The sequence below is a fragment of the Budorcas taxicolor genome, chromosome 25 (genome assembly GCF_023091745.1).
Source record: "Budorcas taxicolor isolate Tak-1 chromosome 25, Takin1.1, whole genome shotgun sequence".
NCBI classification, from domain to species: domain Eukaryota; kingdom Metazoa; phylum Chordata; class Mammalia; order Artiodactyla; family Bovidae; genus Budorcas; species Budorcas taxicolor.
Window position 1 is genome coordinate 12,813,897 of NC_068934.1, and position 12,922 is coordinate 12,826,818.

The window sequence follows — 12,922 nt, forward strand, 5'->3', positions numbered from 1 at the left end:
ACTTAAAGTATTTCCCCACCAAAGATAGTCAGTCCTAGGCCTAATGCGAATGAAGGTGTGGAGCCTTCTGAGTTGGCAGCTGAATGATACAAATCTCATGCCTAGTTCAACTGGGCAAAACTGATGATTAGGAAAACAAAATATTTGCCAAAAACCAATTTACTTTCCATGGTTGTATGTTGACTTGAGGCTCACCGTGAATCAGAAGGCTTATAGCAAATGAGCCTGAAAGTGTGGAAACTGATACTCCATGGTCTGCCTTACTTTTCAAAGTTTCAACACTAGATTTAGCAGTGATTAGAACAAGTGATGTAGGGCCCTCCTCAGTTTTTTATCTTCTTAACTGACCCAGCATTTTTTTGATGAATTAACATTAAAGTCTTCAGAGCCTTGGAGTATATAGGCTGGTGAAGTTTTTGTCTCACAAATGAAATGAGCAGACACTTGCTTTTGAACATTGTGTTTCTTTGGGAAATAAAATGGAAGATGAAAGGTCCAGAAATTCTGGTAATGTAGCAGCGAACTATTGGATGGAACCTCTCCTTGAACTCAAGGGGTTCCTTTTAGGCAGGAATGCTGGGCATGCAGCCATAGTGCTGTGTTTCTCAGCGTCAGACGCGAGGCAGCCTCTTCCATCACTGCCCTGCTGAACTGCAGAAGGCCAGCCTCCTGTCGCTCCTCCGACCAGCGACCACCTGACTCTGTCACGGTGCCAAACAGTTGTATGAGGGTGAAGGGATGTGGGGAATGGTTGAAGGAGGGAGAGAGCAAGGGAAATTAGCCCTGAACTGGGTCTGTTTCCTGGGTTGCAGAGCAGGGCTTGTAGCTGTGGTTTGTGACTGGTTGTTAGTCCACTGTAATTTTTCCTTTTTTCTCTTCTCAGGAGGGCAAGAAGATTTCATTCTCTCTTATGAGCCTGTCACAAGGCAGGAAAGTAAGTTTCTTAGCATGCTCTGGTTCCTGATTTCCAGGCTATAACAGGTGACCCCATTTCAGGAGGGAAATAAACTGCTTAATAGTCAGCAGTTCCCAGGCCAGACCCTGCTCTTTCTTTGGCCCTGTGGCCAAGCAGACACATTCCCTGCACCGAGTGGGCAGCGACAGCTCCCAGGAGGATGGAGCTGCCCTCTGGAAGAATGATCCTTAATAGGAAGGAGCACATCCAAATCATAAAGAGCGCCACCTACAGGATCGATAGGTAAAATCCTCCTGCTGGTTGATGTCCACTTAGTATTGAGAGCTTTCTAGTAGGGCTCCTAAGAGAGAAGCCACCTTCTGGGCTGCTCCAAAAGCCTGGGAGGAATTTATACAGAGGCTGATGGCTCTTGCCAAAGATCACAGAGAAAATTCAGGTATCAGAGGAGGAACTGTAACAAATGAACTTTTGAATTCCTTGTAGCCCCGTGATTACAAAGGAGTTGAGAGAATCCAAGCAGAGAATGGAGAGTATTTTGAACTAAGGAAAAGAAAGTATAAAAAACTAAGATGTCATTACTACTAATAATGACTTTTGAAGGCGTTGCCTAAACAATGGTCAAATAGCTACTTTGGAATCTTTATTTTCTCCCATTCAATTGACTAAACTCGGTAGCTGTTTTAACTGTTGCGTAGGCATACGTGAAGAGTAAGCAAAACGTCTCCAAATTTTTTTTTTTTTTCATTGACACTGCAGTTGCTTTTCCCTGTTAGTAAATTCCAGAAAGTAGACTCAGCCAACACACTTGGTGTTAAAACATCAGTTTCCTATGCAGGGCTCTCTGGGCAGTTTATCCACCGAAGTAACAGCCTCAGTAGTTCTTAGTGTTCGGCAGGTTTGCCCTAAGATTCCCAAGTCGGACTCCACATCTGCATTTCCTTTCCCTCTCTGCAGTAAACTATACCCGACCCGTGATTATTCTGGGCCCCATGAAGGATCGGATCAACGATGACTTGATATCTGAATTCCCTGACAAATTTGGCTCCTGTGTGCCTCGTAAGTATCCTGCATCTCTCCTCTAGAAGTACAGCATGGCTCTTTTTGAGATGGTAAAATGTAACTCTGTTTTTCCAGTAGTCACCAGTGATTCAAATACCGTCAGTCACCTATTATCTGAGCATCTCATTTCATTTCTCTGCCAAATACATTCCATCCATGCTGCCATGCGTTATTCTCTATTTAGTGAGTAAACGATGTGGTACCCAAGAGGGCAGGATGAGTCCTTTCTTTGTAACGCCCATGGTACTTAAGACAGCATAGGATTATTGATAGGCCTTCATATTTTCTTGTAGATTGATTGAAATGTCACTGAAGCCTCTTTTCCCATAGAATCATGCTACAAAGCAAGTTTGTCCAACACACAGCAATTCAAACGCTGAGATGCAAGGTTTACAGCAGAGAAAGGGCTTGTTTATTCATGGGACTGCCACTTAAAGAGGTTAGAGAAGAAATCTCAGACTCACCTCCCCGAAGCCAGGGGCTGGGGATATTTGTGGGATGAAGGAGCAGGGTAGCCTGAGGTGTGGGGAGCATGGGGATGGGTGATTGAAAATACGAAGGTAAGGTATTTCTCATTCTGTGCAGGTGCGGGTAAGCTGCAGGCATCATCATGGGAACAGATTCAGAAAATGCCAGCATTAGCATGTTCTGAGGGTGGAGTCTGGGGCCCTCTGATGTTCAAAGGTCACCAGGTAGACACTGGCACTTGTCCAGTTGGAGGGTCGGTTGTCTTAACCACTCTTAACCATCTCAAGCTCAAACTGGACACAGCTGACTCTGAGTTCCTATAAAACAACTGAGGCAAACACATTGTTGAGGCTATGTGATGCTTGAAAGATATGCCTTTTTTTTTTTTGGTAGTAACAAAGTGATCAGTGAAGGCAGGTTACAGGTTTAATGGGTCTAACTAATGATCACTCTTAGTTGCAGTAAGAGAGATCAGAGACAATGTTCTCTGTTAAACTCATCTCAGGATGACTTAGGGCCATGTGTCGATCAATACAAAATAGCCTTTCCTTTCCCTTGGAAGGATGAAGACAAGAAAGAATATAAAGTTTTTACCTGCCTCCCGGCCACTGCTCTCTCATCCTTATGGACAGCCGTCAGGCCCCCCGGTCCCTCTGACACACCCAGGAAGGCCCTCCCTGCAGAGTCTGTCTGCTCTCCTTCCTGCTGCTCCCCGCTCATCACTTCTGGCCCTGCTCCCACTGTGCCACATGAAAATGCTAGAGGCTTTCTGTGTGTGTAAACCCACCAGTAAATTTTAATTTATTGGACCACTGAGCTCTGAAATCTGATCTCAGCAGATATTTCTTCCTCACTCAACATGTTTTAAGCTCTTTACTCTTAAGTGTCTCTTACATTTCAGGACTGCAAATGTCTGCAGGAATACAGGAGAGGTGCAGGGATCGCACATGCGCAGTGCACGGGCAGGCGGGAACCGGGGTGGGTGTGCTGTCCTGTGAGACGGTCCCCGGCAAGGGTTCTGGGTAGCGGTCTTGCCACAGAGCCTAACCTGAGAGAGACGCCAGACAGAAATGATCAAGTCAAACCCTAGGCCGCTTGTTGCAGCCCCCAGCTTGTTCCTCCACTTTTGAAAGTAAAAAAAAAAAAAAAGAAATTCCTTTAGCACCGTTTCAGTACCCCTCCACCTTGCATCGTCTTCTTTCTCTTTTTTAAGTAATGGCACTGTTTTATAAAAATCAATACATGTTCATTGTACAAAACTTGGAAAATGCTAAAAAGTTAAACAAGAAAATTAAAAATATACAGAAAATCTCAGAAGATACCTAGAGATAACATCCCTGCTAATATTTTCATAGATTTCTACCTATTCTTTCTTTTCATGCATTTTCTCCTTTGATTGGGTACATGTCAAGTATATACATTTTTGCTTAATATTGTTTAAATTTTATATAACTACTTTAAATATTTATTATGTCATAATTAGTCCTTTCTTATTTAGAGTTTTTTTGGTTTCCCTACTTCTCAATATTATTAATTATGCAAATACAATTATAATTTATATGTTATAATTATAATGTATAAATTAATACAATGAACATCTTTAAGGATAAACCTTTATCTGAAATTTTGATAATTTTTAAAGATGGATTTCTAAGAAGACTATCTGGGTTAAGATAGAAAATATAGTTTTAATGCTAATGATAAATGATATGAAAACCAGTAAATCCAGAACAATATCATTTCACTTGTAATCAATATACAAATTATTGAAATATTTTTTAATTCTTAGTGGTAAGTGTTGGAAATCCAGTGTGTATTTTACACGTATAGACCAGCCCCATTTTAAGTGCTCTTGAATGCTGCTACAGGTGGCCACAGTGAGCAGTACAGGTGTAGAATGTCTTACTCCCTCCTGTATGCTTTTTCGCTAAATACAATTTTTAAAGGTTACTTTCCATTTACAGTTATTACAGAATTATTGGCTATATTCCCAATATTGTACAATACATCCTTGAGCCTGTCTTACACCCAACACTTTCTATCTCCCACTCCCTAACCCCTAGATCGCTCCTCCCCTGCGTAACCACTGGTTTGTCCTCCGTATCTGTGAGTCTGCTTCTTCTTTGTTATAGTCACTAGTTTGCTGTATTTTTTAGATTCCACACATGAGTGATATCATGTAGTGTTTATTTTAACATTTATTTTTATTTACAATGTTAAATTATTTTCTCTTCTCTTCTTAACAAGAAGTTTAACCAATTCTAACTATGATTAAAGCTGATTGATTTTAGTCCCTTAACTGTGATGGTATCATTTTACATCTTTTAAAGTCCCTGAATATATTTACACTATATGTCCATTTTTTTTAATTTTTATATGAGACATTTTTTACTTCTTTGCTTGTCCCGTAATCTTGTATCATGTGCTAGACATTGTGATGCTACATTATTGAGCATTTGGATGTTGTTATCAATATCTTCCTTTATAGAGTATTAAGTTTTTGTTTCAGCAGGCAGTAATTTACTGACAAGTCAGCTTCTTTGAGTTTTGACTTGGTTTTAGACATTGTGAAGGTAGGTCTAGAGTAAGTCAAGAGTAACCTCATAAAATGCAACCATTCTGGGATCTCAAACTAATGCACAGTCCGTCTGAACTTCAGGGCCTCCTAGCTATCCATGAGCTCTAGACTCTCCGTTTGGAAATGAAAATGGAGTAAACGCAGAGTCCTCTCATGTGTTTCTCTTAAGTATTACAGCTCCAGCACTGTCTGTTGTCCAGTGCCTGAAAATATATGTCCATACATTTTGTCTAGTTTTGTAGTTCTTCACAGTGTGGGGCTAAGCCTGGTACCTGCTACTATGTCATGGTCCTTCATAGTACACACTTTTATATCTATGTTGAGAGTGTGTGGTTAAAAAAAAAAAAAGGTATAACAGAAGTTTCTGAATATAAAGTTACCTTATTTTCATCTTTTTTCATTTTATAAAGATACTACGAGGCCAAAGCGTGACTACGAGGTGGATGGCAGAGACTACCACTTTGTCATTTCTAGAGAACAAATGGAAAAAGACATCCAAGAGCACAAGTTTATAGAAGCCGGCCAGTACAATGACAACTTATACGGAACCAGTGTGCAGTCCGTGAGATTTGTAGCAGAAAGGGTATGTTCTCCAGTCATCTTACGTCTCCCCTGAAGAAGGTACCCAGGTGGCAAACTGCATTTTTTTTTTTCTGGTCATTACTCTTCCCTGATTTCAGTTGTAAATTTTGATTCAGTATTCCTTTTAAGACCTCTGAGCAGAGAATCTCTTTAGAGCAAGGTCATTAATCTTTGTTCTAATCTCAATAAAGTATGCTGACTGACCTGGCAGGGGAGAGGAGGGAAGGGGGCTTATAAACCTAAAGGCAATTAACAGCTTGAAGTTTTATGGAAATTCACTTTGTCTTTGACTCAGTTTTCTTTGGCCCCAGTAACTGAACTTGTTCTAAAAACTTGGTCACTTTCGGTTGTTTAGATCAGAATCCTCCGTTCTTTTTGTTAGTAGGAGTTTACTTTTTATCTCCCTGAAAACTTGAGATGCTTTTGGTGGAAGGGTAGACACATGAGGAGGACTGCCTGGCCCGTTGCTGGCAGATATTCTAACTTAGAGGAGGTATAGATGAAATTCTGTGTGAAAGTCACTCAGTCATGTCCAGCTCTTTGCGATCCCATGGACTGTAGCCTGCCAGGCCCCTCTGTCCATGGAATTCTCCAGGCAAGAATACTGGAGTGGTTTGCCAGTTCCTTCTCCAGAGGATCTTCCTGACCCAGGGATCGAACCCAAGTCTCCTGCATTGCAGGCAGATAAAATTACCCTGCTGATAATTTCAAGGGCATGGACATGAGAAGACTGTGTAAGGGCAAATAGGATAGGAAGACCCTTGAGATCTGCCTCAAGAAGGATCCTGATCACCTGTGAACACTGAGGACCAATGTCACAGAAGAAGAAAAAAAAAAAGTTAAGAGCCCATCGTATTTGTTGTATAAGTAATATTTGTTGGGTTGATTTGATTTGACACAACTTCCCCCCACCCCCACTTTTAATGTTTTAGTTAAAAAACTTCAGTGAGAAATGTTCACGTCTATGCAAGAATACAGTAAGAAGGTGGGTCAAGTTTCTTCTCTCTGGGATGCTGGCTTCTTTGAGCAATATCACACTGTTTCAAATCACTTTTCTGGATCATTGCATCTCTTCTCCTCCTTGAACATGAAGACACAGCCTTTGTTGTCTCAAACCTTTCTGACCAGTGAATACTCAGACTTCATCCAGGCATTTTATGTAACTGCCACATTTCACAGATAGCAAACTTGGAATATATTAAGTGATAAAAACTTGAGCCATCTCAGTGTGTTTCTCCTGTAAAAGCTCAAGTACTCGCTGGCCTATTTTTACATGGATATTATGGATGAGCTTTTATTCCCCTTTATTGATTTAGGACTGTTTATATCTGCATAGTATGCTTTTTCTCTTCTTTGTGAAGTTCTTTGGGCCTCAGGGTAATGAAGCCATTTCCCTCCAGGAGGTAGAACATAATGTGTGGCAAATGTGTCTACTCTCCAGAAATACTTGATAAAGCAGTTCCTTGCTCTGAGCACTCATTGCAGTGGAAGCCAAGTTAAATGAGGTATGCTACAATGTAATAGGGTTTTTATTTGTTAACAAACAAAAAATTTACATACACTATGCAAACCTCTCTCTCCACAGTTAAAATAAAATACTTAAGGTCACTCTCTGTGTCTGTCCTTGCTCTGTACTAGACGGAGCGTATCAAAGGCAGGACACGTAGAAACACTCAGCAAATATTTATAACGTTGTTCTAAACTCATGGTTACCATTCTTCCAGACTGAACACTGGCCAGGGTGAGACAAGGAGGTATTCATTTATTCTAACCAACAAGACTTGGGTTTGAGTCTTAGCACTGAGACCTGGGTGAGTTACTACTATATGTACTGCTGACACGAGCCTGGGCAAGTTAGTAGTGTTAAGTCTTAGCCTTCTCTTCTGTAAAATGCAGTTGACAATTCACATCTCACAGGTAGGGAATTTCTTCTTTGACAAGTTGGGAATTTCTTTTTGACGATTGTCTTCAGAGATAGTTTACGAGGGCTTCATGAGAATGGACTCAGTCACATTATATATGGCTAGATGGCTTCCTTGTGCAAAGCATCAGGTATTTATTTAAGGAAATAAATAAAGTTAGCTGAGATAACCCTAGTAAAATGTCTACTCCGTTGGCTGACACTTAGTAAAGGAATAAGAAACATTACTGCAAACATTCGGTGATGACCCTGTATACCAACTTTTATTTATGCTTTGCAACAATTCTTTTCAAAATTTGAAATGTAGTATCTTTTACCTCCCTCTAAAGCATACTTACTTTTTTTTCTTTTGCTTTGATTATGATCATTCTACCTGGATTAACGCCGTATTTTTCTTTTCCTTCTCCCAGGGCAAACACTGTATACTTGACGTATCAGGAAATGCTATCAAGCGGTTACAAGTGGCCCAGCTGTATCCCATTGCCATCTTCATTAAACCCAAGTCTCTGGAACCTCTGATGTAAGTGGAGGGCAGCGGCAGCCTTCATCCAGCCTCTTGTTCCATATGACAGAGCAAACTGCTAACAGCTCTTTGCCATAAATGCTTACACGTGGAAATTGCCGTTGTCAATTTTTTTAAGAGTTCCCTTTTTTAATGATAGATGGAAGTTCTTTAGAACCACTAGAGACACAATGTCAGTAATTCCTGAAAATGTCTTCACTAATGTTTCTTGATTTTTATTTTCATTTCACAAGTTGTTTTTGTTTGTGTATGACTTTTTCATTTTGTCTCCTTGTTTTGAAAGTAGGTTGGTTTGTTTTTATTTTGTCTTGCTTTGCTTTCCAAATAATAGGAAGCAATCGTCTTTAAATTGTCTCTTACTCCTGAGAGCAATTCCACCGGTAAATCTTTTTAAATGTGTAAGTTTTCATAGCAGGAACATTTTTCAGACTCTCTCCATCGGCGTTTCACATTGTTATGGCGTAGAATTCTTGTGTTCCTTAATTAAAACCTCATGTATATGGACCACTAGCCTTATAAGGAGTTTTATTAATGACCTGGCTGTAAAACACCTACAGTCTTAACCAATAGCTCCAGACCTTTGCACATTTATGAACAGGGAGAAAAATGTATGACACAGGCTCTTTTATTCTTTTTATTTATTTATTTTAATTAGTTTATTTTTCTCTATGATGGGTCTTTGTGGCTGTGCAGGCTTTCCTCTAGTTGCTCAAGCGGGGGCTACTGTCTAGCTGCAGTACGCGGGCTTCTCACTGCAGTGGCCTCACTTGACGCAGAGCGTGATTCTAGGGCGAGCGGGCTTCAGTAGTTGCAGTTCCCGGGCTCTGGAGCGCAGGGTCAGTGGTCGTGGCTCATGGCCTTAGTTGCTCCACCTGTGGGATCTTCCTGGACCAGGGATGGAACCCCTGCCTCCTGTATTGGCAGGCGGATTCTTTACCAATGCGCCACCAGGGAAGCTCTATTCCTTTTATTTTTCAGAGGACTTGTTAAATATCATCCTTGAAAAACTGGGCAGATATTCATGATCTGGCCATAAAGGGACAGTATTTGGGGGGATGCTTTGATAGAAACTGGGGGCTTTGTTTTGTACACCCTCTTATACAAAAGTGATGCTGTAGTAGCCTTAAAGGTAGAAGAGCAAAAAGGCTAAGAGCGGGGACCTGGAAACTGGTCAGGCTTGGTTCTACTCCTTTGCCACTGTTCAGTTATGTGAGCTCAGGCAATTTGCTTGACCTCTGGAAGACTTAGTTCCTCAGCTCTAAACTAGACACATTAATAATGCAGACCTCAGAGAGCCAGGGTAAAGATTAAACAAGATCTTAAGTGGAAAGTTCTCTACCATTTTTGACATAGATGGCACTAGTAGTAAAGAACCCGCCTGCCAATGCAGGAGCCGTAAGAGATGCAGGTTCAATCCCTGGGTCGGGAAGATCCCCTGGAGGAAGGCATAGCAACCCACTCCAGTATTCTTGCCTGGAGAATCCCATGGACAGAGGAGCCTGGCGGGCTACAGTCCGTGGGGTCACAAAGAGTCAGACACGACTGAAGTGATTTAGCACAGCACACAGCACAGCCACTTACTAACTGGTAGCTGTTATTACTATGAAAGATTCCAAGTAACTTTATTGTAAAAGGAGTGAAACTACTTTATCATTACAAAACAGGTGAACAGTGCCTTTCCCAAGAGGCCGCAAGAGATAACACCGGTGTCATTGTAAGAGCTTTGCCCAAATATGCCTCCATTTGGGCCTCAAGGCATTAGAGCATTTGACAGGGTTCACAAGTGAACCATAAAGTACTGGAAAACAGTGTTTATGGAAAGACCAAAGAAAATGAAATCATTCATCCCAGAGGTGAAAGCAGTTACTTTTAAAGGATATCGACCAGTTGTTTAGCGCCTTCTCTGGGAGGAAGAAGCTATAGTAGCTGGAACTGCAATCTATGACGATTAAGTCAGTCTTTGGGGCAATTGCCAGATGTGTATCTTAAAAGCAGAATAGATTCCCATAAATAAGAGATGGACAAAAGTTCTTACCAGGATGAAAAAATAAAGTGAGGAGGCCACACTTGGTACCTTCTGCCCCGTGAATTTAGGCATAAAATTATATCATAAAGACCTTTGGGAACTTGCCTGGTGGTCCAGTGTCTAAGCCTCTGTGCTTCCAATGCAGGGGGGCTTGGTTCTATCCCCAGTCTGGGAACTAGATCCTACATGCCACATCTAAGAGTTTGCATGGTACAACTAAAGATCCCACGTGCTGCAAGTAAGACTCTGTGCAGCCAAGTATTTTTTTAAAAGAAAAATAAATAAGGGCTTTGCCCACAGCCAGCACATGGAAAAATAGGTATTGATGATAAAATAATGGTTGTTGGCTTCCTGGGTGATGCTAGTGATTAAGGACCCGCCTGCCGGCGCAGGAGACATAAGAGACATGGGTTCAGTCCCTGGGGCAGGAAGATCCCCTGGAGGAGGGCATGGCAACCCACTCCAGTATTCCTGCCTAGAGAATCCCCATGGACAGAGGAGCCTGGTGGGCTATAGTCCACGGGATTGCAAAGATTGAACACATGACTGAACTGACTTAGCACTCAGTAGCATCCCTGAGAGCGTGTATTAAGTTCCTCCTCATGTAAGCTACTGTGTTGCTGCTGCTGCTGCTAAGTCACTTCAGTCGTGTCCGACTCTGTGCAACCCCATAGATGGCAGCCCACCAGGCTCCCCTGTCCCTGGGATTCTCCAGGCAAGAATACAGGAGTGGGTTGCCATTTCCTTCTCCAATGCATGAAAGTGAAAAGTGAAAGGGAAGTCGCTCAGTCGTATCTGACTCTCAGTGACCCCATAGACTGCAGCCTACCAGGCTCTTCCGTCCATGGGATTCTCCAGGCAAGAGTACTGGAGTGGGGTGCCATGGCCTTCTCTGAGCACTGAGTGAAGTGAAATAAGCAGCCACACATTTCCCTACATAAAGGTGATTTATAATCTGAGAAGAGCCTCATAAATATTATTAGTACTGCTAACAGTAAGAAGAAGAGAAACATGTCCCCCACCTCCTGGGAACAGCATCTTAAAGGCCCATTTCAGAAAGAGCAGAGTAAGTTTTCCCATCACAAACGAGCAGTGGGCAAGTGGCTTCCTGGGGAAGGGAGGCCTGGGGGAGAAGAGCAGCTGCACATTCGGTTCAGCGCACCGCTCGGGACATTCCCATCTGGTGCTCAGCGGGAGAAGGCCAGCTTCCTCCACAGCTACAAGACTACTTACTTAATTTGGCCTTAGGGCCCCGTCACGGCCACTTATCACCAAGGAAAAGTAAACGTGCTGAAGGCTGCACCCCATGATGAGACGGTGGATCTGACATCATTTGCTGCAGCCATTTGCACAGTGCAACACCAGTGACATTCAGACCGCTGAGATCGTGTTAGGAAACGCTGGATGTTTACTTTCCAGCTCAGTCTTTCTGACGGTTTTACTTCAGGAGCAAAGCTGGCATGAACTGCCCCTTCCCCAGGGAGAGGTGAGTGCCAGGTCAGCTGGAACCGCAGCATGGCGGCTGTCACATTTGGGCACCGATACATCATCACACACATTGTCCTCAAGTGCATCACCCACATCAAAGCACAGGACTTATTAGCACACACATAGCTGACTCTTCAGAGAAGCAGAAAATCAAGGGTGTGTATGAAAGAGGTGTGTTTTCACATTGTACTGCCGTGTGACTTCTCTCCTCGCCCCCCTCCCCATGGCAATGAGCGGCTTTCCTGTGTGTCTCCACCACGCCACCCAATATGCTTTTACCTTCTTGCTCCCTGTGTTTACTTCTGTCTTCAACTGTACTGTAATTATGTTTATTTGTCTGTCCATTCATTCATTCACTTATTCATTCAACAAATGTAAGCATTGACCGAGATCGATGCCACATGCTGATGAACAAGCCATGGTCTCTGGCCTCAAAGAACTGGCAGACTGGTCAGGAGACAAAACAACTTCATGTATTAGAGGATAAAAACCTGGATTCAAGGGACTTCCCTGGTGAGCCAGTGGTTGGGAGTCCAGGCAGGCTTCCACTGCAAGCGTTGCAGGTTTGATTCCTGGAAGAGGAACTAGGATCCTTCATGACACACAGTGAGGCCAAAAAAAAAAAAAAAAAAAAAAATTCAGTATTGCTACAATAAATGCAAAGGGAATTCAGAGAAAATAGGCCAGCATGGCCAGGGAAATCAAAGAAGATCGAGAACTACATGATATCTTGACTCCTGGAGCAAAACACTGTCTTTCTATGAGAAGTATCCTTTGGTTTAGCTCAGCATTTCCTGCCACCCAAGAATGACTGCCTCTCAAAGCTTCTAGGGTTAGTGCTCTTTGGGAAGAGAATTATAGATACCATTCCTCAGACGAGTTTATTTCAACAAGACTTCAGGGAATTCCCACTTCTATATATTGTAGCCATCAACATCAAGCCTATAGTCATGCTAATGTCTGACTTCAGTTCAGTTTTGTATATTTCTAAATAGGGGTCTCTTTTGAAAGAACATCTTAGTGTAATGAAAAGTCTGTTTCACTAATATCTGACTTCAGCTCAGTTTTGTCTATTTCTAAATAGGGGTCTCTTTTGAAAAAACATGTTAATGTAATGAAAAGTCTGTTTCACTAAAAATTGATTAGTGAAAAACAATAACTTTGAGTTCTTTCATGAAATTCACTCCTTTACCTTAGGCAATTTGCTATACTTCTGGCCTCAGTTACTTGCTCTGAAAAAGGAATTAAGACTACATGCTCCAGACCCAGTTCTCTGGCTTCCTAAAGTGAGAGGCACAGGCAGCAGTGCCTTCAAAATTCTATCTACACCTCTCATGCATCCCAGTGGACCAACCAAAATG

The 12,922-nt window shown here is 42.2% G+C and overlaps 1 protein-coding gene across 2 annotated transcripts in view; it reads left to right on the top strand.

Moving 5' to 3' along the window:
* Positions 1 to 12,922, top strand: part of DLG2 (discs large MAGUK scaffold protein 2) — a 1,427,480-nt gene that overhangs the window by 1,409,305 nt on the left and 5,253 nt on the right. For both annotated transcript variants that reach the window (XM_052662441.1, XM_052662442.1), the window contains 4 exons: positions 884 to 934; positions 1,871 to 1,972; positions 5,432 to 5,604; positions 7,935 to 8,044. In XM_052662441.1, the coding sequence (XP_052518401.1) occupies positions 884 to 934; positions 1,871 to 1,972; positions 5,432 to 5,604; positions 7,935 to 8,044 (436 nt within the window). The remainder of the gene's footprint in view (positions 1 to 883; positions 935 to 1,870; positions 1,973 to 5,431; positions 5,605 to 7,934; positions 8,045 to 12,922) is intronic.